At 33.4% G+C, this 27,228-nt stretch overlaps 2 protein-coding genes across 3 annotated transcripts; both read left to right on the top strand.

Moving 5' to 3' along the window:
• The first annotated feature begins 329 nt into the window (after positions 1-329).
• Positions 330-5,880, top strand: LOC132177531 (F-box/kelch-repeat protein At1g26930). Of its 2 annotated transcripts, none has more exons than XM_059589899.2 (2): positions 330-650; positions 1,227-3,401. In XM_059589899.2, the coding sequence occupies exon 2, from the start codon at positions 1,403-1,405 to the stop codon at positions 2,822-2,824; it is 1,422 nt and encodes a 473-aa protein (XP_059445882.2). In that variant the 5' UTR covers positions 330-650; positions 1,227-1,402; the 3' UTR covers positions 2,825-3,401. The 2 variants fall into 2 exon arrangements, 1 of the variants encoding a protein (XP_059445882.2); XR_009439774.2 differs by lacking the exon at positions 330-650 and adding an exon at positions 5,417-5,880 and having other exon boundaries at positions 742-2,933.
• A 14,620-nt stretch (positions 5,881-20,500) lies between these two features.
• LOC132178935 (uncharacterized) lies at positions 20,501-21,377 on the top strand. Its single transcript, XM_059591521.2, has one exon. It carries the CDS (start codon positions 20,606-20,608, stop codon positions 21,131-21,133), a length of 528 nt encoding a protein of 175 aa, XP_059447504.2. The 5' UTR covers positions 20,501-20,605; the 3' UTR covers positions 21,134-21,377.
• Positions 21,378-27,228: the final 5,851 nt, after the last annotated feature.

Here is a 27,228-nt window from a genome sequence, read left to right as displayed (position 1 = left end):
GTCCCCGCGTCACACCTGATCCCTCCTCTACGAGGAAGACGAGTGGTGTGGTTGACCGGGTAAGAGATTGGAATAATCGTACAGATCAGCAAAGACGTAGCGGTAACGGAGTCATCTCCCGGTCTCTCAGGTCTCGGGCTCAGAGAGGGACAGCTCCCCTCCAATTCTTCCCCCAGTCAACACGTGTGCGAACCGGCCCTTCCCGGTAACCGGTTTCTGTAACGGCGACCTCCACGAACCTCCTCAGCCCTTTTCGAAGGCCCCACCACCCACCTCCTCTATTAAATAAGAACCGAAAAGGGAAAAAAAACACACATGAGTGAAAAATTAAATATCATAACTGAGAAAAATATAATAATTAGAAAATCTAAAAGAATGAGAGTTAGCGAGAAGAGAGAGAGATAAAGGGTACCTCCTAAATAGAATTTAGCTCCGACGCCAGAAAACAAAGCTCCCATCTGATTTGCAGAGTTGCAGAGAATCCAAAGGACGACGAAATACTGAAACAGAGAGAAAGAGAGAGAGAGAGAGAGAGAGAGAGAGAATAAGAATGCGAAGAACTGAGACAGCGCAAGAAAAAGAGAGACAGTGTGTGTCTATGTCTTAAATTTCAAAATTCCTATCAAGTCCTTTTTCTTCTTATCCAATCCGTAAGTCCCTCGCATTATCATTCACTCTCTCTCTCTCTTTTCTTTTTCTTTCTTTTTTTTTTTCTTTTTTTTTTTTTCTTTTTTTTTTTTTTTCTTTCTTTCTTGATTTTCTCATGCTTTTCATAGACGAGAGAATGATTTAGATGTTTGTTTTAATCATTAACACCAAACCCTACACATACGGATCTAATTTGGTTTTTTTCTTTTACAAATTGAGCGTCTTAATTAAGCTCTGATTCTGATCATTTCTGTTACTTCGAATTACTGGTTTTGAATCCGGGAAAGCAACATAATTTTTCCTCTTTTCTGTTCGAATTCAGAGATCTGATTTTCGTTCTGGAGCTCTGTTTTGTAGGCGAACGGTTATTTTCAGTTGCAACTCTTGTTTGTGTTGTTTTGACAAATATTTTGGTTCCTAAACAAAGATATTGACCATTAGTTCATCGGATTCAGATCAGTGAACGTTCGGGATGTAACGAAAAGCTTTTAGTTTCTATTGAATTCAAGTGTTTTTTTTTTAACAAAAAAAGATTTACTTTCATTTTGAATAAAATTGCATTCATTCTCTCTGAATAGGTTTGGTTCTGTAATATTGGACCGAGTCTTTTTGGGGGACTTCGGAGCTCAGATTGTAGATAAACATTGTCCTTTTGGGCGTTGAATTTGTTTCTTATTGACGAAGGAACCACAAAGCGTGGGATCGAATTAGGGGTTTTGTGAATTTGCCAGCTTTGGCTGAAGTCAGACGAGACATGTTGGAGGGACGGTGCCTGGTCTCAAGGGCGTTTTCGAGCACAGGAGACAAGTGGTCTTACATGCCTTACCGGCTCGATATCCCCAACGGGAAGCGCCGGTTGGAAATCGACGGTGCGGACGAACGCGAATGTAGACAGAGGAGGTTGTGTAATACATTGGAGTGCCGCGAGAGGAGAGCCGGAACGGCTCGACCTTCGCGAGAGGAAGAGGAAGAGGAGGCCCAAAACCCAGAGCAAGAGGAAGACGAAGACCCAGAGCATGAGCAATCTGATGAGCGTGGTGGTGGAGGAGAAGGGGATTCGTCGGGTTCGGGTTCGGATTCGGGTTCGGATTCGGATTCGGAGTCTGATTCGACTACGGATTCCCTTATCAATCCTATCGGCAGAGACAACTCCATCAGCTGCCTCATGCGCTGCTCCAGGTCCGATTACGGTGCGATTGCCTCGTTGAACCGGAGCTTCTGTTCCTTGATTCGTACCGGCGAGCTGTACCAGCTGCGGCGGAAGAACGGTATGATCGAGCACTGGATTTACTTCTCGTGCCACCTCCTGGAATGGGAGGCGTTCGATCCGATTTGTCAACGGTGGATGCATTTGCCGAGAATGACTTCAAACGAGTGCTTCATGTGTTCGGATAAGGAGTCCTTGGCCGTGGGCACTGAGCTTCTTGTCTTTGGTAAAGAGGTGACCTCCCATGTCATCTACAGATATAGTCTTCTGACGAACTCGTGGTCCTCCGGGATGAGAATGAACGCCCCCAGATGCTTGTTTGGGTCTGCCAGCCTTGGGGAGATTGCGATTCTAGCAGGTGGGTGTGACTCACAGGGGGAGATCTTGAGCTCCGCAGAGCTGTATAATTCGGAGACTCAAACTTGGGAGACACTCCCGAGCATGACTAAGCCAAGGAAGATGTGCTCGGGGGTGTTCATGGACGGAAAGTTTTACGTGATTGGTGGAATCGGAGGGCCCGAATCGAAGGTTCTTGCGTGCGGAGAGGAGTACAATTTGGAGACCAAGACTTGGACAGAAATTCCTAACATGTCTCCTGGACGGAGTGGTGCGGCCAGGGAGAACGAGATGCCTGCCACTGCCGAGGCTCCGCCTCTGGTTGCAGTGGTGGGTAATGAATTGTATGCGGCGGATTATGCGGACATGGTGGTGAGGAAGTATGACAAGGAAAGGCGAGAGTGGCTTACTGTGGGGGGATTGCCTGAACGGGCGGTCTCGATGAATGGATGGGGTCTTGCATTTAGAGCCTGTGGAGATAGGCTCATAGTGATTGGTGGACCGAGGGCTTTGGGTGAAGGTTTTATTGAGCTCAACTCATGGGTTCCAAGTGAAGGCCCTCCGCAGTGGAACTTGCTTGCGAGAAAGCAATCGGGTAACTTTGTCTATAACTGTGCTGTGATGGGTTGCTGAAGCGATGGGGATTTTTTGCGGGTGCCATGTTTACTGTGATGGTGCTTTTGCTCACAATGATATATGTACAAGATTGGTTTGTCCTTCGACACAGGAGTCCTGCTAATTGGTAAATTTCTCCCCTTCTTTATTTTTCAGATCTTTTCACTTTTTGGGTGAGGGAGGATGGGGAAGAAGTTAAGATTTTACTCATGATTCAATACAATGTTTCCTTGGAAGGAGGTCTTGAGTTTTTCATTTTTTTTTTCTTTCAAACTTTTCTTTCTGTTTTCTTCCATTGAATTTATATCTTCCCCCCCATTTTTAGTGACATGAAAAATCTCAAAAGGTTGGCGTCATGTAGCACAGGAATAGATTCAATAATTTGAACTTTCAAGTACCAACACATTGGTAGGTTGTCGTCAGTGTTTGCTGAAGCTTTTTAAAGAACACAGAACTAGTTATATGGGTTTCTTGATCCTTAGATTTTCTTCATCTTGTCTCCACTGGAGGAAATAAGTTCTCAAAGATTGTTATCTTGGACGTGGCATATGTACTGATCCAAATTATCGTTTCAATCAATGAGCTATTTATTTCAGCTTTCTCTTTTTAATTTATTTTGTATCATCATATGATTCATGAGGCCTTTCTCATTGATCATATTTTCAATTATCGTTTCTTCAGAAATAGCATGTGGTTTTTTCTTTTTCTTTTTTTAATTTCTGATTTGATCAAATAAGATGCCAATCTACAAGTAGATTTTCTTTTTCTCGTATATTATTTCCCAATATTAGTGTTTTTAGGAAAAATTTTAATTTAAAACATTGGGTATATGTTGAAGTTTGGATACGTTTAACCTGATTTATGTAGTTGCTTTTTGGGTGGCGCACTTGAATTTCTGTAGATTTTCATATTCAGCATAGTATAGAATGAATAATACTAATATCTCTTGGTACACTGTTAGAATTAGGAACTGCTGGACTTATATAGAAGCTTTGGTACTTGACAAATGACAATGATGGTGGACAATTAATATTATAGTATGAAATCCTAATTTATTAGCAAGTGTTCTTTTTTAAAAAATAAAAAACAAAAATTATTTCCATATGATATTCTGGGTCAAATACATGTTCTTTCCTAAATGTCATTTGTGAAGTACAAACTGTAATAAATGCCCTTAAACACCCCAACCATGATAAGTTCTCACATGATGCACCATGAAAAAAATATTAACTTGTTACAATGAATTCCATGTCCCTGAGAAAGAAATATTGGCATGTTGCTATAGTCATTAAAAATAAGAAACTTGATTTTTTGGGTAATGATAGTGGCCAACGGCAAGGGTGAAACGAGGATTTTAGGTGTGCATTTTTGGGGTGGTTATAATTAAAAATAAAAAAAATAAATAATAAATAAAAAGAAGTGGAAGGGTAAAAATTTGATTTTAAAAGAATTATAGGGATATTTTAAAAAAGTTTTGGGTTACATTTTGAGGCTTTGAGGGTAGTACAAACTTTATGTAGAACTCATTATTGTAAACCGGCTTACAAGAGGCGGGTGTCAAAGAGCTTATGTATATATAGTTAAAATTGTACTTAAGTCATGTGGGATACTTAGGATCTTAAAATACCACCACGCTCAACAACTAACGTCTACGGCAGCCTACTCTATCCCATAGATCGCCTCTTTCGTAACTTGAATCCATTATGTGAAACCTGACTTTGATACTAAATGATACAAGCTTAAGATAGAACTCACTCTTGAAACCCGGCTTGTTTGGTAAGGGAGTTCAAGAGTCATGGTTAAGAATGTACTTAAACTATGTGGGACACTTAGTATCATAATAGGGAGCTCTTATTAGTTATGACCCTGGGCGAACGTGTAATACATTATATTACCATATAACCTCAAATTCACTGCCAACATGAAAGACAATCTTCTTAAATCATCTAATGTGGAATGTGAGTTTCAAATCCAATAAATGAATTATTGTTATACGGTGTGAAAACAAAAAAAGCCACTATTACCTAATATGGGGGAACCAGAAAAAGCCACTATTTAACTATATTTGTTGATGGCTATGTAACCTTTATTGGTTCAAACCAGCGAAAAAGTCTTAAGCTTTGAGCTTTCTTAATGTACAAAAGTATTAGCATCCATGTAGAATCAGCTTGGTTTTTTTGTGTATGAGGATGGTATAACATGGTTGTCGCTGTATCTTATGTAATCTTGGTATAATTAAACATGTTATTTTTGGTAGCTCTTCTATCATTCATGTTATTTTTGGTTGGCAAGCATGATTTTCCATTATTTACAAGTCTCTTAAAGAAATATGTTGCTGTCCCTGCTGCCTGCGTGATAGTAAAAGGCATAAATAGGATGAGAATGGGAATTGGGTTCAGCAGTTACAATTGGCAAGCACTTTCCTCTTGTAAAGTATAAATTTTGTATATATCTTCCTATAAAATTGTGGGTGCCAGAGCAACTTGCCTGGAGAGGGGCTTCTTTTAACATTAGGGTTTTTTTTTTTTTTTTAATCGCTATTGATTGTGTGATAAAATTTGAGATTTGTTCTTTGTTATATAGATACTTATGCTCTCCCGGTTGCTTTAGGTGGTTTGGATTAGGCAATCTGTGGCCCTTGTTCAAATAATTCCTGGCTAGAAGTGTTATTGTAGAAAGGGGGCTATTCTGTAGTGGCATTTCCTGATCAGTGAGAAGTTGGGTTGTTGAGTAAGGCCGGCTGCCGCCGTTTAGTTATATGAAATTTTTGTTTTCAGGTGGCAAAGTTTGACCCTTAACTTTCCTGTTTTGTGTCCTTTTAACTGGTCGATCAAACACCACTGTGCATTGAATTGCCCTGCTTAGGTTCTGCTTATTGGTCAAGAGGGTCTCAGTGGCTGTGGGCCACCAAGCATGCTTAGGCAGTTTTTGCTTGATAAATATAATGTGATCCAGTATCTATACTTGTCTTTTTATTGCTGCTTCTTGGTTCGCTAGTGTAGGGTGGTGGGCAGTAAAGTAGCTCACTTTGTTGCTTCACCTTCAGATTGCCCTGCATTTTACTACTTTTAGGTCTTCCTCGCGCTTTGTGGTTGGCGTGCAGGCGTGGTACCAAAGTACATCAACAAGTACAAATTCCTGATTGGTGTGGTAGGAAGGTGATAAAAGTTTTGATTTTTTTGTCATAGAAAAATGATAAAAAAGTTGTGTTAATAATTTAAAGAAATGAGTTTTTTGTTTTTTTTGTTTTAGAGAAATTAGAAAAGAGAGGGAGAGGGCTTTGCCAAACACACAGCCAAGGGTACAAAATTCTTAATAAGTACTGCTACTCTCTAGTCTTCACAGCAATTTTTTTTTTTTAAACGCTTAAAAAAAAAAAAAAAGTCACATAAAACACGTTACGACTTATAACAAAGTGGCTATAATATATATATATTAGGGTCATTAATATATTAACCTATTGTAATCTATAAATGTGTTAGATCGTGTGATTATTGTAAGGACCCAAAGGCTATAGAGGGCAAAATGGCCTTTTTAATTAAAAAGACCATTTTACCCTCTTATTTTTGCGTTGAGAGGATCCTTAGGGCTGTAGAGGAGGATTCTCCCTTCTCGCTTTCTCTACTCTACAATTAATGAAATCTCCTTCAAATTCCATATATTTAACTGCCATTCCAATTGCAGTTACATGGGTGAGCTTACAGAATTGCTTCTGAGCTTGGCCCTACGGGATATGGCCATCTCCTCCACTAGTTAATATGCGGAGGGAGAGAGAGAGGAAACAGATTATTCACATTGTAACCCTGCTTTATTAACCAAAAATAAATAAATAAATAAATAACACAAGAAAATTTGGTCTTATAGTGCATTTGGCACTGCGATTAGATTAGCAAACCAAAAGTGTAATTTTAAATTAAATCATAATAAGTGTGTCATTTAGGAATGTATTTTTTAAAAAATGCACGATTTTAAAGATTAAAAAATATTTTTAAAGGTTAATTTATGATTTTATTAAATCCTCAATTACAATTTTTATAATTTTTATTTTCAAATCACTTGTTTTAAAATTGTTATTTTTGAATTGCAAACCTAAACGGATCTTTACCGTTATTGTCTAGGTTGCTGAATAGGGACTACTGGTACTAGGTAAGAAGCCCTTGCATGAGATGGGCTACTATTAAGTTATTGGTAAAGGCCTGGGCTTAGTAGTTACCTAAGTTCAAAGGGTTTTGCTGGAACCCAGCCCATTTCCATGCCTCAGGACAAAACGAAAATGATGCCTTAGTGTGTTTGTTTGGATGGGTCATTGGTGCCACAATAGGCTCCATCCAGAAATTGTCCTATGAATTTTTTATTTTTTTTTTTTTTTTTTTTTTATAAAAAAAAGAGTTGGCCTGAGAAATTGTCGCTATCCTACATGGGCGTGACTATTGTAACACCTACCCGTTGGGAGCCCCACATGAAGAGCCCAAACAGTGGGAACCATAGGCGCTCCCTCAAGTCCGACTGAGCCATAGCCTAACTCAGTCTTACCAGAGCATTAATGAAAATTAAAGACGATTAATACTAATCAAGCATATGTGAAGATGTAAACTCGTACCCTAGTACATGTCCTGACTACTTGAAAATTGTTTTATGATTGGTTGGCTAGGATCACATGAATCAGAAAGTGGGCCGCTTCATTTTCATGTAAGATGACTAGATGGTACAAAGGCTGAATGATTATGTGTCCATTGGTTTACACGCAAAATCATAATTTGGGGCCACCAAGGCAGACCAAAGATGACACAACAACTACTATCCAACCCTTGAACAGGAGTAAGATAAAACTAGGATCCATTTGCCTACTACACTAAAGTAGAGACACCACGACAGCATAAGAATTGATGGACCTCAAGACACCAACAATTGTATATCGTATTATTAAGACATTTTCACTTGTATTACCAGACAAGTTTTCTTAATAAATAATTGTTTTATGGAGCCTCTTCTTAATGGTGACGTACATTAAATTTTTGGCTACTTTTTTTCCTCAATATTTTATATTTTTTCATAAATTCATGCTTCCGCTTTTCTCTCCATATTTTATATTTTATCTCAAATTTTTACATACTCCATCCGCACTTCAGCCAATATTATATGCTCCTCTCACACTCTAATACCAATAAAAATTCTATTACAGTGGAGGGGTGATTCCTACCTCCTCTTGAGCCGCCATCATATTTAGACAATAACTCAAAAATGAATTTTTATTTTTTTTGGGGGGGGTTGAATTGAGAGAGCCTAATGTAAGATGAACAATTGAAGAAACATTCAAGTGGTTCCCAACCCGATGGGACTGCTTAACCTGCACTAAACCTCCACTCGAGCAGTCGTCTACCAAGAGAGGCACAAAACTCTGCGTTCAATGTACGGCTCAAGCGTATTTATTAGCTTAAGACCAATTTGAATGATTTTTCAATTTAGACAACAATTCAACTCAATTAATTTCAAAGTTTACAAAAAGCAAACCAAAAGAACTCTTATCCTCAAATTTTTATTTTTTATTGTTTTTTCCCTAGCTAAATTGATGATAAACTATAAATAATATTACTGATGATACCAAATTTCACATAGTCAGATTAGGAGACTGGTTTCCAGCAAAACAAAGGGAGAACCACCTGCCTGTGGCTAGCGATGAAGCCCTTAATGATCAAGTTAATATGTTTTTTTGTTTCAATGAGCGAAAATAGGGTGGAGAGAATTTTTCTTAGAGATCGAGGAGAAGGTATTTTTATTTCGTGCTCCCTAATTATTGTTTGGGCTTTACGAGCTCCATAACTCATGAGAGTTGACCTTTAATTTTAGTGGGTCTTAGACTCTTAGGTCATGAGCACTAGGCTTATTTTCTAGCCACATCAATTAACAGTATTCACGTGTCTTGCTCCTAAGATATGTCTTTGTCATATAATTCAAGGCATCAAAGGAATCTTAAATTAATCCATAACATATAAGGCCATTTTCGATAATTTAAATTATGGAGTGCTGCCAAAGCCTATAGTAGTATAGTACAAACTTTTTTTTTTATAAAACACAAGTACAAATTAAATAATGTTATTTGCAAAAAAAAAAAAAAAAAATTATCCCTAATATGAAAGTAACCTTTGTATTTCTTAATGTGTTGGAAGGGATGTTTTTGATTTGAAAATGTGTTATGAGTTGACATAAAGGTAAACCCGTTTTTATGTTTTAGGTATTTTGTAAATACTTTATTCTCGAGCATTGCTTTAATTTATTCAAAAAGATCTCAGAAGAGAAGAACATAAAGCGAAAGACGGATCGAATACAAAGTCATTAACGGATATGGCCAGACAGATATGTTTTGATATAAATAATGGGATGAAACTTTTTGCATACTTTGAGGAAGTTTCCTTGTAAAATGTATTTTATTTCCTTCCAATAATACGGAAGCCATGTTCAACCCAGTTGCAGCAACACCACTCACAATATATATATATATATATATATATATATAGTAAGTCTATATATCCCACTCCCAATTTGAGACTAAATTAATTAATTTAAAGTTGTCATTAAAACACTCACATACCAACAGAAAATAGATAATGTCCTCCCTAGTATTCCTTCTTCACCTTTTATTTTGTCCCCTTTTTCTCTCCTGCCAATCAGACCCTTATACTTAAAAGCAACAATACTTAATCAATTTGTTCTTATGCCGGCATAAACTGAGCCTTGACCCAAGCTCATACCAAAGGAATAGGTTTTACACGTGGTCTCCACTATTTGTTCTTATGTCTGTCTTTGGTTTTCCTTCAATTAATTATCATGTCTAAATCGATCCTAATATGCCCATGGTTTCCAGGTCTATGGGCTTTTCACACGCCGAAAGTTAAGGATGTCAATTTGTGTTCGTGTGTCGGGATTTAAGTTGTCCAAAAGTTTAAAACTATATAAATTGACCCACCCACTTAATTAAATAGATCAAATTATTCAATCTGAACACCTTAATTTTGTGTTGGGTTCATATAAAAAATTATAAAACTATATATACTAATCATAACCCAATCATTATAATTAATTAACGTGTCAAACCCCTCAATCTAATCTGATAATTTTATATTAAGTTTGTAACGAATTTATAGGTGATGCCAAAAATAACAAGACCAAATTAAAGCATAGAAGAAGTGCCCCAAAACCAGCATAAAGTGCAATGCCAGACAACTCTTTTAGTGGTGGATAGGATTGAAATTCCTTTTAGATGCCTTGATAATGCCTATGATGGCCACTTGCACTAATTGAAACATGTTGTTAATAGTATTATTTTTAAATATATATTCGGTTTCTTTTTTTAACTGTCTCCCTCAAGACCATCTGAACAAAAACATTATAAAAACAAGAGTTAAAAATAAAATTACGTGCCCAGTTGAATCCAAAGACACTTTAATTAAAATATATATTATATAATATCCGTACAATAGAGAAGATTATCCCAGATTTAGCTTTAGATAACTTTATTTTTACTTTAAATTTGAACCCTCCACATTGGAAATAATTTAGTGAGATATACGAGGAGGAGTTGATTCATCATTTTCTTCTTCGTGTACTTCATAAGAAGTGTGATACAGCTACAACTTAAACTTAACTTTGATTCAACTTTTAGACCAAATTTCTCTCTCTAGTTTAAGTCTCTCTCTCTCGTCCACAGGCAATTTTTTTTTTATAACTTAACAAAAAAGTTAAGCCAAAGTTGAATTTAAGTTATACTTTTATCATTTTTCATTCACATTCCATAAATAGAGTTTAGTTATGGAATAAAACTAAAAGGCAATGCATTGACACATAAGTAACACCTTTTGTGCTTTTCTTTGCTGGTGTGGCCTTCTAAGATCTTCAAAGATATGATTAGTGAGTGCTTAATACGCTTAATCAATAGTTATTAATAAAGTACCTACTATTAACCCTTTATTTGCCAAAAACATTAAATAATCAAATGATAATGGAGACGGACCACTTTAAAGGGGAGGAAGAAAAAAAAAATCAAAGCATTGTACGAATATCGTTTAACAAGGTGGACATTGAGACTCTGGTGTTTTTTTTATGTGTTTTTTTAAAAATAAATAAATAAATAAAACCTCATTTTCCCTGTAGTGATGCTTCTATGGTTTAAAAGTATCATAAGTTACCATATCTATATATAATTCTACATTATTTAAATTTTTAAGAAAAATATAAAATTAGTCACCGTAGTTAGTCAAACTTAAATAAGACACATGCCATAATTTTATTGGCTCTGATATATCACACTATCATAAATTATTAATTTAGTGAATAAAATTTATTTATTTTTACATGCCTCAAAGATTTTTAAGTTTATTTTAATACCATATAAAGCTAATTTTAAATAAGGTAAACCATTCTAATTATTTTTGCATTTTTTCCTAATTTTTTTTTAAAAAAAGATATAGATGATAACATTGATTTGGTTGTTATATTCGTCAGTTTTGAATCTTAGCCATTAATTGAATAGATTTTATTTTTTATTTTTAAAAAGGCAAAGTTATCTAAAAGAAAATAACAATTTTACCCTTCTTATTAAATAGTTATTGCTCTTTAGGGTCGTGGGTAAAAACAAAAACATTTATAATGGTATCCAGATATTAATTAGGGTCAACTACCTCACCAAGTATCCAGGTACGATCTTTTCTTTTTTCTTTTTAAAACAGGCCTCGGTGCAGGTACCTACTCTGCTTCAATTCAAAATTCGAAGATAATAATAATATTATGATATAAATTTACTCGGAATTAATTTGGAGAAAATTTTTTTCGATCTTCTGGATTTGGATCTCTTTCAAATGGAGATAAATTAGAGATTTTTCAATTGTTAATCTTGGCCTTTTATTTTAAATCCAATAGTTTATAAAATCATTTAAACCTCGATAAAACAAAAGTCAGTATTTAATGTCTCAGTTATACAAAAGTTATTGACATTTTATAAATCATTAGATTTAAAATGAATAACCACAATTAACAATTAGAGAATCTCTAATTTCTTCTCAATTGGAGGAGATCTCAATTCTAACCTACTCTAATAAGTGACAAATATTGTTCAACATTTTTGGGTTTCTAAAAAATTAATGTTTAGATTCATAGATAATAGATTAATGGAATCACAATAAATGACTCTTAAAATATTAAAGAAAAATATGTAAAATATGACACTTAACTTTTAAAATAATAAAGAAAATATATAAAATAGGACACTTTGACACTTATTTGACTAAATTAAAAAATAATAATAAAAATAAATAAATTTCTGTCCATAATATTATGTCTTTTAAATAATCACAGTGGAACAAGTGGGCATGTTGTTGCCATTCTGCACTTGCTTAATCTCTCTCTAATACTTTTCATCTTTACGTTTTTGTTATCATTTTTATTATGAAAAATAAAATTATCAACCATTTACCGACATCAACGCAGAAAGTCATTGGAATCATATGTGCATGGTAAAAATGAATTAGGATCGTCTTCATCTCTATCTCCATTTTTATTTTTATTTTTATTTTTAGTTAATTATATTTGAAAAGTATTTTTATTTTTTAAAAAAATATGAAAATAAAAATATAATTAAGTAGATATTTTTCAATAAAATGAATAAAGACGCAGAAAGCAGATGATTGATGGATTGACCCCATTAAATGAGCCCTGAAGACAACGTAAAGGTGATAGAAAAGAAATGTCCATCTGCCAAGTTGTTGAGGCACAAACATTATGGAAACTTATGACTCAATTTTAATGCAATCCTTGGCATGGCTTCAAAGTTCAACCTAACCTTTTATGTAAACCTAATAATAAAATAATAATAATAATCATAACGTGCCAGCTCAAAGCATTTGAGGCACACAACACTCCAATCGTACTAGTTGTTGACATAACATGAGCCCCGATTATTAAAGCTACAAATCCCACGTTATAACGACAAACTTCATTCAAATAGGTACATTGCTTGGTTTGTGCTTAAAACAATACTTGGTCCACTCACCACGTGCAAAGCACTTGCACATACCACTTTCACATGGCCCTCCAACTCCATTATTATGTTTGGACATTTAGCACATTTGGTCGTACATTTTTTTTTTTTTTTAAGATATAAAAATATAAGTTTTTAGCATTACTTTAATTTAATTAATTAGTCAACTATATATTTATCACTTAATGGACTGTCATAAAAGTTTTGTAAAAGAAAAATTATGACAACGGTGGGAGCTCAAACAGTTTTCTCTTAATTTCCACATATGTTTAAGCACGATTTTCGCAAATGCTATCATATTGATATTTGACAAACCAAAAGTCCATGAAGATTTGGGTCCATGGGTCTCATGCAGATTTGGTCCATAAATTGGTGATTAAATTTGGGCATAGGAAAAAAGAAAAAGAAGAATATAACACATCAACATGATTACATTATAGTGGTCGACTTCCATGATGCAAAGAATCGAAAAGGATATGCTTTTTTCATTCACTTGACACTGATATATTTTATATATAAAGTATTCCCATAGAGATTATATTTGTAAATAATATGATAACATTCTTAGAGCCCGTTTGAAGTTGAGTTTGAGAAATAAAGCTTTTAAGTCAAAAAGTGATTTTGGGCAAAAACTTTATTTTTAAGCTTTTGTCAAAAGTACGTTTTAGTCATTTTTAGGCTTTTTGGACCGTTAAAAGTGCTTTTAATTTTTTTTATCAAACAAGTACTTTATTCTTTAAACTGACTTTTTGAGTGTTAAAAGTATTTTTAGCCTCCTCAAACGCAATCTCAAATAAGGCCTTAGTATTATAACATGTATGACTAGCTTAATTGGTAGATAAGTTTTTTAGTGGTTTATTTGAATTTATCCACAATATGAAGCAATTTCGACAAGAAAATGCCTTGTTTTTGCAAATATTATAACTTAAAATGACTCTTGAATGAGGTTAGGGGAGGTGTGATTGTGGAGCAAGTGTTCGAAATTTATATAGTAAGAAGATATAGTTTTAATCAATATAAAATGTTGTGAATTTGGGTTTATGGAGTATTCGTACGTGGGGTTTTATATAATTAAACATGGAAACCATTATTTATTTATTTTTTATATTTTATGTGTTGGTCCGCTGTCTAGGATTGGTTATTGGTTGGTCTCTAGTATGATTTTCAGTCCAATTTTATTAGCTGGATTTTAGTTGTACATAAATGAGTAATACTACAAGTCTCGTTTGTGTTTTTTTTTAGTCTATCTAAGAATAATGTGGCTATTAAAATTACCATTAGGCTTGTGATTCATCATTATTGAATTTTGATCAAATTTTGATTTTAATAGCTACATTATTTTTTGAGGGACTTAAGAGGGACACAAGAGGTACTTTTATACTATGTGTTTTTATGATGTTCTAATCATAGGTATATATTATTTGAATCTAAAATTAGGTGAGAGAAATAAGGGACCCGTGGTGCCAGTTTTTTTTTTTTTTTTTTTTTTTTTTAAAAAAATAATATTTACCTAGGATAAAGAGAACACTTAACATTTCCCTAAAATAAAAATAAAATAATTTTTTGTTTTTTTTTAATGAATTTCATATGATTTCAACGCAATCATTTGATCATTTTTTTTTATTTGATAACATATTTTGGTCCAATACACGTATGTTACATTCTTTAATTAATTTTGTTTTGTTGCATTAGACACTACTTAAAAAAAAAAAAAAAAAAAAAAAAAAGCATAATATGATAATATATACACCATTAAATATTTAAAATTTAATCTGAACCATAAAATAGTTATTCTTCATTTCACTTGAAGCAAAATGGATCCTAATCGATCCATTATTATAAGGTTCATAAAATGGTTATTTTCCTGTCATGCGCTATCAATGAGAATTAATTAAAAGAAATTTATTCAGCTCACTTGCCATTCTTGTCAAACCCATATACTAATTTTGTACTTCCATAAAACAATAAAAGTGGTTAAGCATGATCGGCCGGCACGGCCCAGACAAGGCAGATGGAACACATCACTATGTTGTCATTTTTTAATTAATCTTTGATTAAAAATCACAGCTGATTTGTCACCGCCACAGATAAACTAACCTATATATATATATATATATTATAAGGTCTTTAATAATAAGATAAGATACACGCGATCTATATCACAATTAGCTTTACTTTATTTTGTCTTTTTAAATTCAGATCTGTCTCAACATTATATGTGATCTAGATCCTAATCCATCTTTAATATTTATTTACAGTAAATAAAGTTCTTTTGGTTGGCATGAACCTTACTTCATCAGCATCATTCAAATACAATATCAAATAATTTGGAGGAAAATCCGTAAAATGCGTAAATAAAATAAAATAAAAATTATTGGGGATCGATTGGTCTTCTCAATTGGAAGTCATGGTTAACTTGTTCAATAGGGTCAATAAGCCCTTTCTTTAATTAAATAACAATATGCATGTTTAGGCTACAACCAAGTCATTCTCTTTTTGTGGGCTATATTTTATAATATTTTTCACTTGCTAATTTATTGGCACTATTCTCCAAGATTTTCTTGGGCTCCATATTATTTTTTGTATAGGTTGACTGGGTTTACATCTTCTTAATTAATTTGTATAAGGCCCCTAATTGCAATCGAATCTCTGGTTAGTCCATTTGTTCGAATATAGTTAAAGACTTGGAAAACTTGTCACGAAGTTTACGTTCTTATATTTAATTTAATTTAATTAATTGATCTGTTCAATGTTGCATGTGACACGAGGCAGCTTCATCCATACAATTACACAAACATTTTTATCAAAAAAAAATTGCACAAACATTTACTCATCAAATCGTCGTTTACTTTGATCGTAAGTACCAAAAAGTCAAGTCCCCCAGGGGGATAAGGATCCTCTGTCTATTTTATGGCAATAATTTAAAGTTTGTATATTTAAACTTTTTAAATATGTTAAAATATTGGTTCAGACCCTTGGGTTGAACGAAGAGTTGAAGAGTTTCGGCTTGGGGATTCTTTACTCTCAAAACCGAGGAATAAACGCTACCTATACATTGGAATGTGTCTATTTGATGCAAATCTGTTTTTAAACCTGATGAATAGTCATAGGTTAGCGGATGTTTTGTAATAGTTGATTGGTATATTGTTCACGTATGTAACTTTAGCGGGTTAGCGGATATTTTGTAATGGTTGATTAGTATGTTGTTCACGTATGTAACTTTAGCTTCCGCTATAATTTGCTTTAATATATATATATATATATATATTTTTTTTTTGAAAAATATATTTTAATAACATAAAAGTGAAAATATTTTTTTATTTTTAGAGTTGTTTGTTAATGTATTTATTTATTATAATAGCATAAACTAACCTAGATTTCACTTGGTTCTTGTTTGAAACTTTAATATTATTTGACTTTTCAGGCGAATAAATGAAGATGGAATTTTGTAGAAGTTAATTGACTTTTTTTTTCTCCTAAAAAATATGTTTAAAAGAAAGAAAAAAAATGTATTTAACTTAGCTTTCAAAAAACGTCCCTAATTAATTTTTAATTATTTGCACATCTTCTAACCACTTTCCTACAAAATGACTCAATTAATATTAAAATTTCTCAACTACTTTGCTCGCTTTTATTAGAAGTTGTCCGGCCCACACAACACAAGTGTACCTCAATTATGAGTGCTGGGGAATCCTTGTAAATTGTCCGTGGGGTCCCCAATCTATAACCATTTATGATTTATCCTCACGACAACGACCTTAATCTCTCTCCTTATTACAACTTGTCCCACACATTAAGTGATTTCTGACATTGTCACCTTAACATGAAGAGATTCACCTTGCTTTTTGGTTGGTTGTAACTTCTTTTTGCAATTATGCGTTTTTTTTTTTTTTAGCTAAATCTTTTTCAATCCTTTCTTTTGTCTTATTCTCTCAAAACAAAAACATTACGCAAACAATTTAAAACACGAAGTACGTAGGGTCCATTTGAGTTTGGGATTTAAAAAAAAAAAACGATTTTAAAATGTGTCATTCGAAAATGTGATTTGACTTTTAAAATTTTGTATCTTCATTTTAAGCTAATGATTAAGTGATTAAATTTATTTATTTTTATCAGTTTAAGCTTTTGGGATAACTGATAATTTAACATGGTATCAAAGTCAAAAGTCTTAAGATCGAACCTTGTTAGGACACAGTTTTCCGATGGATGACGTGGCACACTTTCTGGAACGCACAACTGTATCCAAGGAGTGGTTGGTCTTGCACACAAGAACAAACAAGAGGATTAGAGTCCCCGGTGGTGATACTCCGATGCCAAAGTCAGTAAAAGAAGAGATAACAACAGAAGGCTTAACTAGCAAAAGTTGTGATTAACTTAGCTTTTGAGAAATGACTCGTATTTATAGGCATGCGGAGGAGTTGGTTTCCCATACGTTTTGGAATCCTATCCTGGTTACCTGCTAAACATCCGAGTTAAACTTGGCCACCTATGTTAGATTTGGGAGCAAACTGTCGTATCCTGATCGACACGGATGACCTGAATATCGGAAGGTCAATCATATCTTTATAATGGAGTATCTGATGTACCCTTCGTTCCTTGATTATCTTGGCCTATAGGTAAGGTTTCAAGCTGGGGGCCAGAAACCTCCTCGGGCTAAGTCAACTGAGGGTTCGGCGTTCTTGGTTATTTATGAAGACTTGGGCATAAGGCCCGTTGGGCCTCATGGGATTGATCTGTGACTTAACAAACCTTGACTCCGTCAATTCACTTCCCATTTTAATTAAATATTTCACGTGATGGGCCTCACCTATTAAAATGAAATTTACTAATAATTAAGTAATTAAATTTATCTCTTCCTATCGGGTTAATCTTTTGGGATAACTGGTAATTTAAAACTTCAAAAAAACACATCCTTATCTGCAGTTTGAAAGGCAAATTTTATGCGTTTTTAAATCGTAATTTTTTAAAAATGTAATCAATTCATTTTATGCGATTTGGTTTAAAATCGAACATTTTGTCTAGGAAATCACAATCCCAAACGCACTCTTACGAACTATTAAAATTGTTTTCAAGTTTAGTTACTCACTTTTTCAAAACGCTACATCTTATTCTTTATTTTAATTATTTACTTTAACTATTGCATTTAAACATTATTTATTTTTCAATACATTTATATTTCAATGTCACGTGCATATTTTATCAGGAGTACTTGGGTGTGCTAACTTTGAAGTTGATAAGTTCAGGGATTGGGTGCCTCAACTGTGGTTGGAGGGCAACTTTTTAGTTGGTTGGTGGTCTTTTTTCCAGGACTTAGCATATGTATAACAAACTGTCTTGGTTGGTTGTGTTTTCTTTTCGCAAGTTGTTGTGCTTCTATGTTGGATGGGCTAGTAGGGTTTGGGGTTTTTAGTGGGTGAAATATTGCTGGCACATTCAAATGAAGGATCTTCTCCCACGAATTGTCGTTCCAACCGAAGTGATTTGGAACTTCCATCCCTTCTTCATTATCTAATCACACAACAAAAATGATTTATCAAATAAATTTATTCGTATGATTTGTTTGGTTTTGTGATTTAAAATCACAGTTTCAGTCTACGAAATTGTAATGTCAAACACACTGTCATTCATTCATGAAGAAATTAATCATTCAACGAAAAAAATGAAATAAAGAGAAAAAAAAATAGAGATGGTTCGGTGTTAGATTTCTATGTCTACCACTAAGAAAAATTAGCATAGAGAGCTTAATATTGCTCTTATTTCTTTATAATATTTTCAATACAAAAGGTTTCTACTTAGATGACATTTGAGGTAGGTGAGATTACAATTAAAAATTCAAATCAATTATAATCAAACTCTAATACAATAAAATTTGATCATAAGCTATAACATATTGAGCTCTCTTTTATTAATACAAATTATTTTCATCTTATTGCATTTTTTTTTCTCACAAAAATAAGAATGAATTAGTTATGTTAGTTAAAAAATTTGTTTTATGCCTTTTATTTTTCTCTTCTCAAAACAAAATTATTAACTAACAATACAAACACAAAACACTAGAAAAAAAAAAAACCTAAAATCCAATAACAAACATAATCATTAAACTATTTTTTTGTGTGTTTTTCTTCTTTCATTTAAGTTGACTTGGTTAAAGTTTCAAAAGAGCCGGTAGATCATCACTTACCAACAATCATCATGTTTTATTATTATTATTATTATTATTATTTTAATGTGCTTTTACCCCCCTCCTTTGTCATGAATTGAATGGTGGACACACCGGCTGTGTTTGGCAAAAGAGTGGGTCGGACCGGATTCCTAAATTCAAAAAATTCTTCTCAAAGTTAATTTTAACATTTTTATTTTTCACATTATATTAGTTATTTTTTTATTATTATTCAAATAAAAAATTATTACAAAATAAATTTTTTTCACTTTTTTATATAAAATATTATTATTATTATTATTATTTTTATACATTAACCAAATTTGGTAGAGTTTTGATTTACTCCATTTTTCAAGCCTTTTGCTAAACCCACCCACAATATTCTGTGGTTGATGGTATTGGTAGGAATAATCCATTCTTGGGATAACAACAACCCGGAAAGAAAATAACAAGGGAAGGCAAGATAAAGGCTACTCACGCAACCATTCATCCCCTTGTGGTCCTTGTAACTTGTAGAAGGCATTGATATCTCCTTCTGACACAAAGATAATACTCTACGTAGCTCTACAGTTGCAACCTGTGCAATGTCACGACGGTCTGTACGAAATGCCCAAAATACAACTTGATTCGGCTCCTTTTTTTTTTATCTATTTACCATGCCCTGTCACTGTAGAACCAACACCGATAGATGTTGATAGGCTACAACCTACAATCCCATGCTCCCACCAAATAAAGAACACATCTCTCGTGCAATCAGCTTGCCTTTACCTGCCAAAAGTGTGAAACGCACATTTCATCACCCAAAAAAGTTAAAAATAATTTATCCTTTCCTTTTTTTTTTTTTTTTTTTTTTTTTTTACTATTTTCCATTCCCATCAACTCCTAGAGATTCTAACCCTCAAACAAACGAATCTGGACCGTTAAACTACAATGAAACCCCAGCGCGAGAAGCAAGAGCCACGTAGATTAGAATCCTAGGGAGCAAAGCAGGTGCACCTCAGTATTAAAGTAGTACATGTCGTATCTCATGAATTTTTTTTTTTTTTTTTTTTTTTTTATCTTATGAATCGGGAGCAGTAAAGAAATAATATTTTAAGAGATCCGCCGCATGTACATCCCCGCCTCGGGCATTGCCCCCACCCGGTTGCTGCGACTTTATTGCACACACAAACAAACAAACAAACACCACTGCTTTTTCATTGGTTTTGTCACTATCTTGGAGCCTTTAATATCTTCCTTCTCATCTACACTTTCGCCTCAATTCCTGACCGTTAGATATGCCCATAGAATCAAAAATCTCTTACTGGTTTTAATCCAGTGGTTAGTCACGAAGGAGGACCAACTCATGAGGCAGATAGTAGTGTTCCATCTATTTTTTATTTTTGCCAAGCATCTTTCTCACTCTAAGACATTAAATGCATTAAATATTCTCAGCTTTCATTTTTTACTTATTTTGACCGGAACCCACCTGTGCTCCTCTCTCTATATAAACCCTCCACCACCCTTCTCTCTCTCCTCATCTTTTGCCTTTCGTTCTCTCTCTCTATTGCTTGCGAAATCTCCAACCTTCTTTGTGCTTCCCCTTCGTTTCTTTTTTGAGCTATCTCTAATGGCGGAGACACCATTAAAACGCCAAAGAGAAGAAACCCAAATAGACGATTGTGAAGAGTCGAAACGCCATAAATCGTACAACCACATACTCTCTCTGCTTGAGGCAGAGGAAGAAGAGCCGACTCAGGACCTGTCCTCTCTCATCACAACCCTCCAGCAAGAACTCTCATCCGACTCTATCTTCAACCCTCTTTCATTTCCTACCGCAGAACCCGAACCGGAGAACCCCACATCAGCCTCCGCCACCGTAGAAGACCAAACGTCCGCATCTTCTTCTTCTTCGTCGTCGTCTTCGGCGGTTGTCTTGAAGGAAGATGAGGAGGATGATAAGGAGAGTGTTATTAGGCACCTTCTCGAAGCTTCTGACGATGAGCTTGGGATTCCGAACAGAGAGGTCGGCGTAGCTTATGATAGGGTTGAAGGTTTTGACGGTGTGGATGTGTTCTCATTGTGTGATGGTCTGTGGGAGTTAGAAGACGAGGCTGCCAACTACTATGCCTTGATGCAGTCGGAACTTTTCATGTAGCCGTTAGAAGTTATGGTGTTATAGCCATAGGGGTGTAAAACAGGATGAAAAGAAATGCTAGGGATTCAAATGAAAAAAAAAAAAAAAAAAAAAGATGGGAGGGACGGTATAGAAAATGGAGATCTTTTTGTTATTTTCATTTTAGTCCCCTCTTCTTTTGAAAAATTTAAGTGTCGCCTATCTCTTTCTAGAAGATCAAATTGTAGAAGGAAAAGTGATTCATATTCGACTCGTTTTTATTTCTCGTATGATTTTTTTATTATTGTTGACCGCTCTCTTATAAAATATTACCGAACGGACAAACGCTATATACCACATTTTGCTTCGCAAGTATATAACGTTATATATTATATTTTTATTTCATAATTATGAGTTATTTTTTAATTATTAATTTTAACAAAAATTAATTCAAGGGAACTTTCCCATCGGAATCGTGAGAGAAAAAAAAAATATGAGTTTCGTATTATTCAAGACGGAAGCGAAGGAATTGAAACCCAAAGTCATATAAAATTATGATTCCCTTTATATTATTTAAGGTGATCTAATTTCTGAGGCATTTATATATATATATATACACTTTCTCAATCTGTCATTATTTAAAATAATTTTTATCATTTTTTTTGATTTTTTATCCATCTTTGTATTAGAGAGATGAACAAATTCATGTAGATTAGTAGATTTAGTGTTTTTTTTTTTTTTTTTCTAAAAAAAAAATGGGAAAAGGATAACAATGTGCAACAATTCTTGAAAAATTTAATTCTTGGAATGAGAGTAAGAGACTGCAATTTCAAAAATAAATTGGAATTTTACATAAAATTGAAACATGAAAGAGATTGCAAAAAAGATATTAGTTAGAGGGAATAAATAGTCTCCTACAAAATAAATGAACATGTATATGAAGAGAAAAAAAATATATGAAAGTATGAAAGAGTACAATTGAAGCACACGGAACCATAGCCCTTAATCAGCAAGAAAATTGTTTTTTTAACCCTGGATAATATTTATTTAGTTATAGCTAAAGGGTATTTTTGTCTTATCAAAAAAGAAAATGACAAAAATATCCTTCACTTTATCTAATTTATTATCTAATTTATTTAAAATGAAGAGAATTGTCAGGGCCATTGGGGAAACATAACAAAATTGGCTTCGATATGGGCATTTAGTGGAAGATACTAAGCTAGTTCTGAGATCTCTCTGTCAATGGAAGATTAGCCATATTAAGCGAAAGGCTAATGAAGCGGCTCATGGTTTGGCGAATGAGGCATTGAGGGTTATAATGGATAATTTGTGGATTGAGGAGACTCTTATATGTATTTTCAATATTGTTCTTTTAGAGCTTAATGCTCTTTCTTTATAGAGCTATTGCTCTTGTATTCTTTTTTCATCTATGAATAAAAAGTATCCAGTTTTTTTTCGAAAAAAAAAAAAAAAAAAATGGAGAGAATTGTTTCTACTCTCTCATAGCTGTGTGGGTGACAACTAATGCTTATGACTATATTTTTAATTTTTAATTTTTTCAAAGTTAGTGTAATTTTTAAAATTCATATTAAATTAAAATTTAACTGTAATTAATAATAATAACAATTTTTTACAAACCATACTAATTAAGAGACTAATTTTTACTAATAAGTAATCTTAGTTATATACCTTGAAACTCTTCTCCAAAAAAGTTAGCTAAGTAAAAGAGCATCCAAACGCCAAGTACTTCAAAAGAAGAGAAGTTCTAAATCTAGATCTTTTTCCTTCTTTTTACGGTAGCAATGCTCAGTGTCTTTTCTGTAGTCTCCACGAGTCTGCGATTTGCTTTAGATCTAGTTTGTAGATTTAGATATGGATCTAGATCTAGATTTAGAATTAGTCTCTTTAACCTTAGATCTGATTGTTTTCTTTAGCCAAAGCCTGTCTTTCGAATGAATGTTTACGATGCTGTGCTCCTTCGCTGTTGCTTTTGGGGTTTTATTTTTTATTTTGTGTGTCCTGGCCTTTGGGTTGAGGATTTGTTGTCCTGGCATCCAGGTTGGGATGAAGTAGATCGGTGTGGGGGTTTAATTCTCATGGCCGAATTTTTAGTTTCTTGTTATTTTTAATTTTTGTTTTGTATTTGGTCTACTCATGTTCTAGATCTAGTCTGCACGAAGTAGACTTGTTCCTTAAATGTAATTGTACATGGGTTAGCGAAAACTTGAAGTAATTTTTATAACTTTGTGACCTTCATAGCTTTTGGCTATAATTTTTTAGAGTTGTATTCTTATGATATAATGCTCATGAAATTTCATAAATAAAAGTAAAAAAAAAAAAAAAAAAAAAAAAAAGCATGCATACATAGGCTTACGATCCTACCTCTTCATACTACAGAAGAGCCATTGGCCCATAAGGATGTTCAACGAATTTCTATTCAAATACTTTTGATGGAATTATTCACATAGGATTTATAATAATTCTAGAATGAATATTTTTTGGTTTTTGTTTGCACCTCTAAAGACGATGTTAGAAGAGAGACAATAAATAAATAATAGTTTCCATTCTAATATTATTTTACAATTTATCTATTTGAGTAAGAGTCTATTTGAAATTACGTTCGAAAAATAGAGTTTTCAAATCAAAAAACGCTTTTGATTAAAAACATCATTTTTAAACTTTTAACAAAAATACGTTTAAAATTTTTTTAAATTTTTTGAACTCTTAAAAGTGCTTTTAAGATTTTAATTAAATAAGTATTTTTTTTTCTTTAAACAAACATTTTAAATGTTAAAAATACATTTAAACCTTTCAAACGTAATTTCAAACATTTATGTCTAAAATTTATTTGGTTAGTTTTCATAATTTGTTGCCTAAAATAAAATAATGGCTAGAAATCCGAGCCAGAATTGCTAATAATTGCTAGTGTTCCATCATTAACCTGTCTAACTCAAATAGGAGAAATTGTAGGCCCTACAATCAAAATATTCAGGTAGTTTATTCAAATAAGAAATGAGTCACATAAGGTGTGGTACATCACTCTCTTGACGTGGTGGATCATCTCTTAAAACTTGGGCGGTGGCAGCAAATACCAACCCAACCAATAAAAAAAAATGTTTAAGAATTGCTTTGTTATTAAAAACTAAATTAGCTTTCACTAATTAATCTGAATAAAAGAAGTGGAACTATCCATAAAAAATAAAAATAAAATTAATTTTCTTTCTCCAACTTATGTCTTCTTCCACTTAACTTTTTTTGCGTAGGCGTGCAGTGCACGCGGCACGGCTTTTGGTGGAAAAGATAACCGTTGCCATTGAAGACGCAATAATAGGTCACCGGAATGGATGCTAACGTCAGATATTTCATTGGAGGGCCTCTGGAAGAGATATTTTTCTGGTGAGTATGTACTCTCGGTGGTTCAACTTAAAGCGCCGGTAGGAGACGAACTAAAAATATAAAATAATATGAGAAAGATGTCGTTTGGTTTACGTGGGCCCACGTACAATTATCACGGATCCTATATCTCTCTCCTCATTGATTGGGGCGTGGTGTCACATTCCTTTTCACTAGTAATATGAAAAATTATATTAGAGAAAAGTTCAAAAAAAAAAAGGTGGAAATTATCGGATTGGTGCGTGACGTTGGTGTGAGACACGATGTGATGGTGCCTGGTGCGTACGTACTCAATTTTTGGCCACGCTAGGAATAGGATATCTCTTTTTGCGTGTGTGGTAGATAAAAATAATCCAGTGCGACAAGGCAATCTGGGGAACAGGTGGGACCACGTGGCAGGGACGTCGTCGAGGCGCTGTGTGGGGACAGGTGTGTGACCCACATGATAGTGAGATACTGACGAGGCAATGCGTTGTCCGCCATGTCCACATGTAACATGCCTTTGATCATACATGACAGCATCCTAGATTTTGAATGTACGGTGAGGGAGACAGGTGTGTACAGCGATGCCACCACTTGCATGCCATGTCTTGGACGTCTTTTGGCCCCACACAATATATAATATATATTATTGGGAAGATACCCTTCTTGCTTTTCTTCCAAGTTGGCTCTTTCCCTTTCATTTAGCAAAAACGATTTGATTATTAGAAAGCAAAAATCTTAAACTCTTTAATGTTACTACTTAGAGCTATGTTTATGTCTAATTTATTTAGTGACAGATTTCGATTATTGCTCATGATAGATCTCGCATGTTTAAGGTTTGGGTATAAAATGAATTTTTATAATATGGCCAATAACCAATCTTTTTGGCTGGCCAAACCAAATTGTTTTGGCCCAAATATATAAATTTAACTATTTATATATTATAGAAAATAAAATTTTAAAAGAAGGGAAATGGCCATGACCAATCAACACATTATTAGGGGCACTTTTAAGTCCACCTTCTTAATTGATAAATATTTTTTTTTCAAGCAGCTATATGTATCCTTTAATTTCTTTTAGCAGCTATGGTATGTTTGTTCATTTTTTTTTTTTTAAGTTTATTTTTTTCTTTTCAAAATAAAAATAATAACAAATAATTTAAAATACAAAACACTCAATGTTATTTTGATCTTTATATCACATTAAAATAAATAATAATAAAAAGCCAAATTAAGGACAAGCCATCAAAGCCTAGAAAAAAAGCAACGCAAAAAAAACATAGCAAAGCGTGGTTGAGAGGAGGGGGGTGGGCGGGCATTCAAACGGTGCGTGGTTGGCTGGCTGTGGCGCGTAGAATGCGTGAGAGTGTGTTGGGTTTTTGTAGCATACAGATTTACTTTTAGTAGCGATCTATGAGGATGAAATTTTATTCATTTTTTTATATTTTATGTTCACAAATCTTTAAGAATAACGGAATTGGTTTCCAGTTGGTCTTTTGTTTATTTATGGTTCTTTCCATATACCGATGACGGAAGAGTTATCAAGCATAAATAAGAATTGTCATTATGGTAGAGGCAGCAAAGAGGATTGTAATTGATAAAACACTAGTAGTAGAGATAACAGAAAAATGTTAAGGTCACAATATAAATCCAACTTATGGCCAACTTATTTCCTACGTGTCATTTAAAAAAAAATTGATAAAGAGGATTTTTGGATTCTGAAAATTTGATAAAAAAGACAATTTGTTTGGTTTAAAATTCAATTTTTTTTTACACGTAGGAGAAAAGTTGGCCATGAGTTGGGTTTGTGTTGTGTCCGTATCAAACCTCGAGATAAAAAAGTCAGGGAATCAATGACTTGACAGCGGATAGAGACATGATTCGTAAAAAATTGCTGTAGATCTAAAATTGATTGAGACGGTAACTTTTTGTAGATATTGTCTTATAATAGCGCGATAGGCTATTATGTATGTTATAAATAATGTTTGAGTTATGAAGATTTTAAATTATATTTTTAGTATTGGATAGAATATTTTGCCTAATTTTATTATTATATAAATAAAGAGATAATTCGTTAAAAAGAAAAAAGAAAACAACACCTAAAATACTTTAACAAATATATCAAATTCCTTTCTTAACATAAATTGTTGGTTTTATTTTAAAATGAATTGTTATACAGAAACATAACATAAGAGAAATGTGTTAAAAGGGAGACGTGGGATGACAATTGAGGGGATGTGGGGATAAACATTAATAAATGCTTCTAGAGAAGAAACGTGGGCGTATCTTGGGAGGATAAGTGCCCTTAGATTTGAAGATGCTGCACTAGCCTATATTGATTAGACAAACACAATACTATGACGCTGATTTTAAAGGAATAAATACTAGCCACCCTTTTTGAATGGAATTGGGTGGGTCTAAACTATCCTCAAACTCTTCACTCTTTTCTCAATTTTCTATTTGTTTGTTTGTTTTTTTTTTTTTTTTCTCAACTGGCATATTCCTTTTCATTTGCCGTTTTCTTATGGACAAATCATTCCATAGGTCGGCAAGATGCCTTATTGGGTGTTAATTTGTGCTTGTGTATAAAATACATTAATTTTAACTTTATTTATTTAGTTAAATATGTCAAAATTTTTAATTCTAATTCATTAATTTTGTATGAAATTATTATATTCATGAGCAGTTTTAAAAATTATCAACCCTAATTTTTATACGAAGTGTTAATACTATTTAAAATACAAATACAAATAATATATTTTA

Source organism: Corylus avellana, chromosome 4, assembly GCF_965113065.1.
Source record: "Corylus avellana chromosome 4, dhCorAvel1.hap1.2, whole genome shotgun sequence".
NCBI classification, from domain to species: domain Eukaryota; kingdom Viridiplantae; phylum Streptophyta; class Magnoliopsida; order Fagales; family Betulaceae; genus Corylus; species Corylus avellana.
This window is presented reverse-complemented; position numbering and strand designations above follow the sequence as displayed.

Bases quoted from the DNA above. Each gene is read 5' to 3' on its own strand.
- LOC132177531 (XM_059589899.2), top strand. From the start codon at position 1,403: ATGTTGGAGGGACGGTGCCTGGTCTCAAGGGCGTTTTCGAGCACAGGA.
- LOC132178935 (XM_059591521.2), top strand. From the start codon at position 20,606: ATGGCGGAGACACCATTAAAACGCCAAAGAGAAGAAACCCAAATAGAC.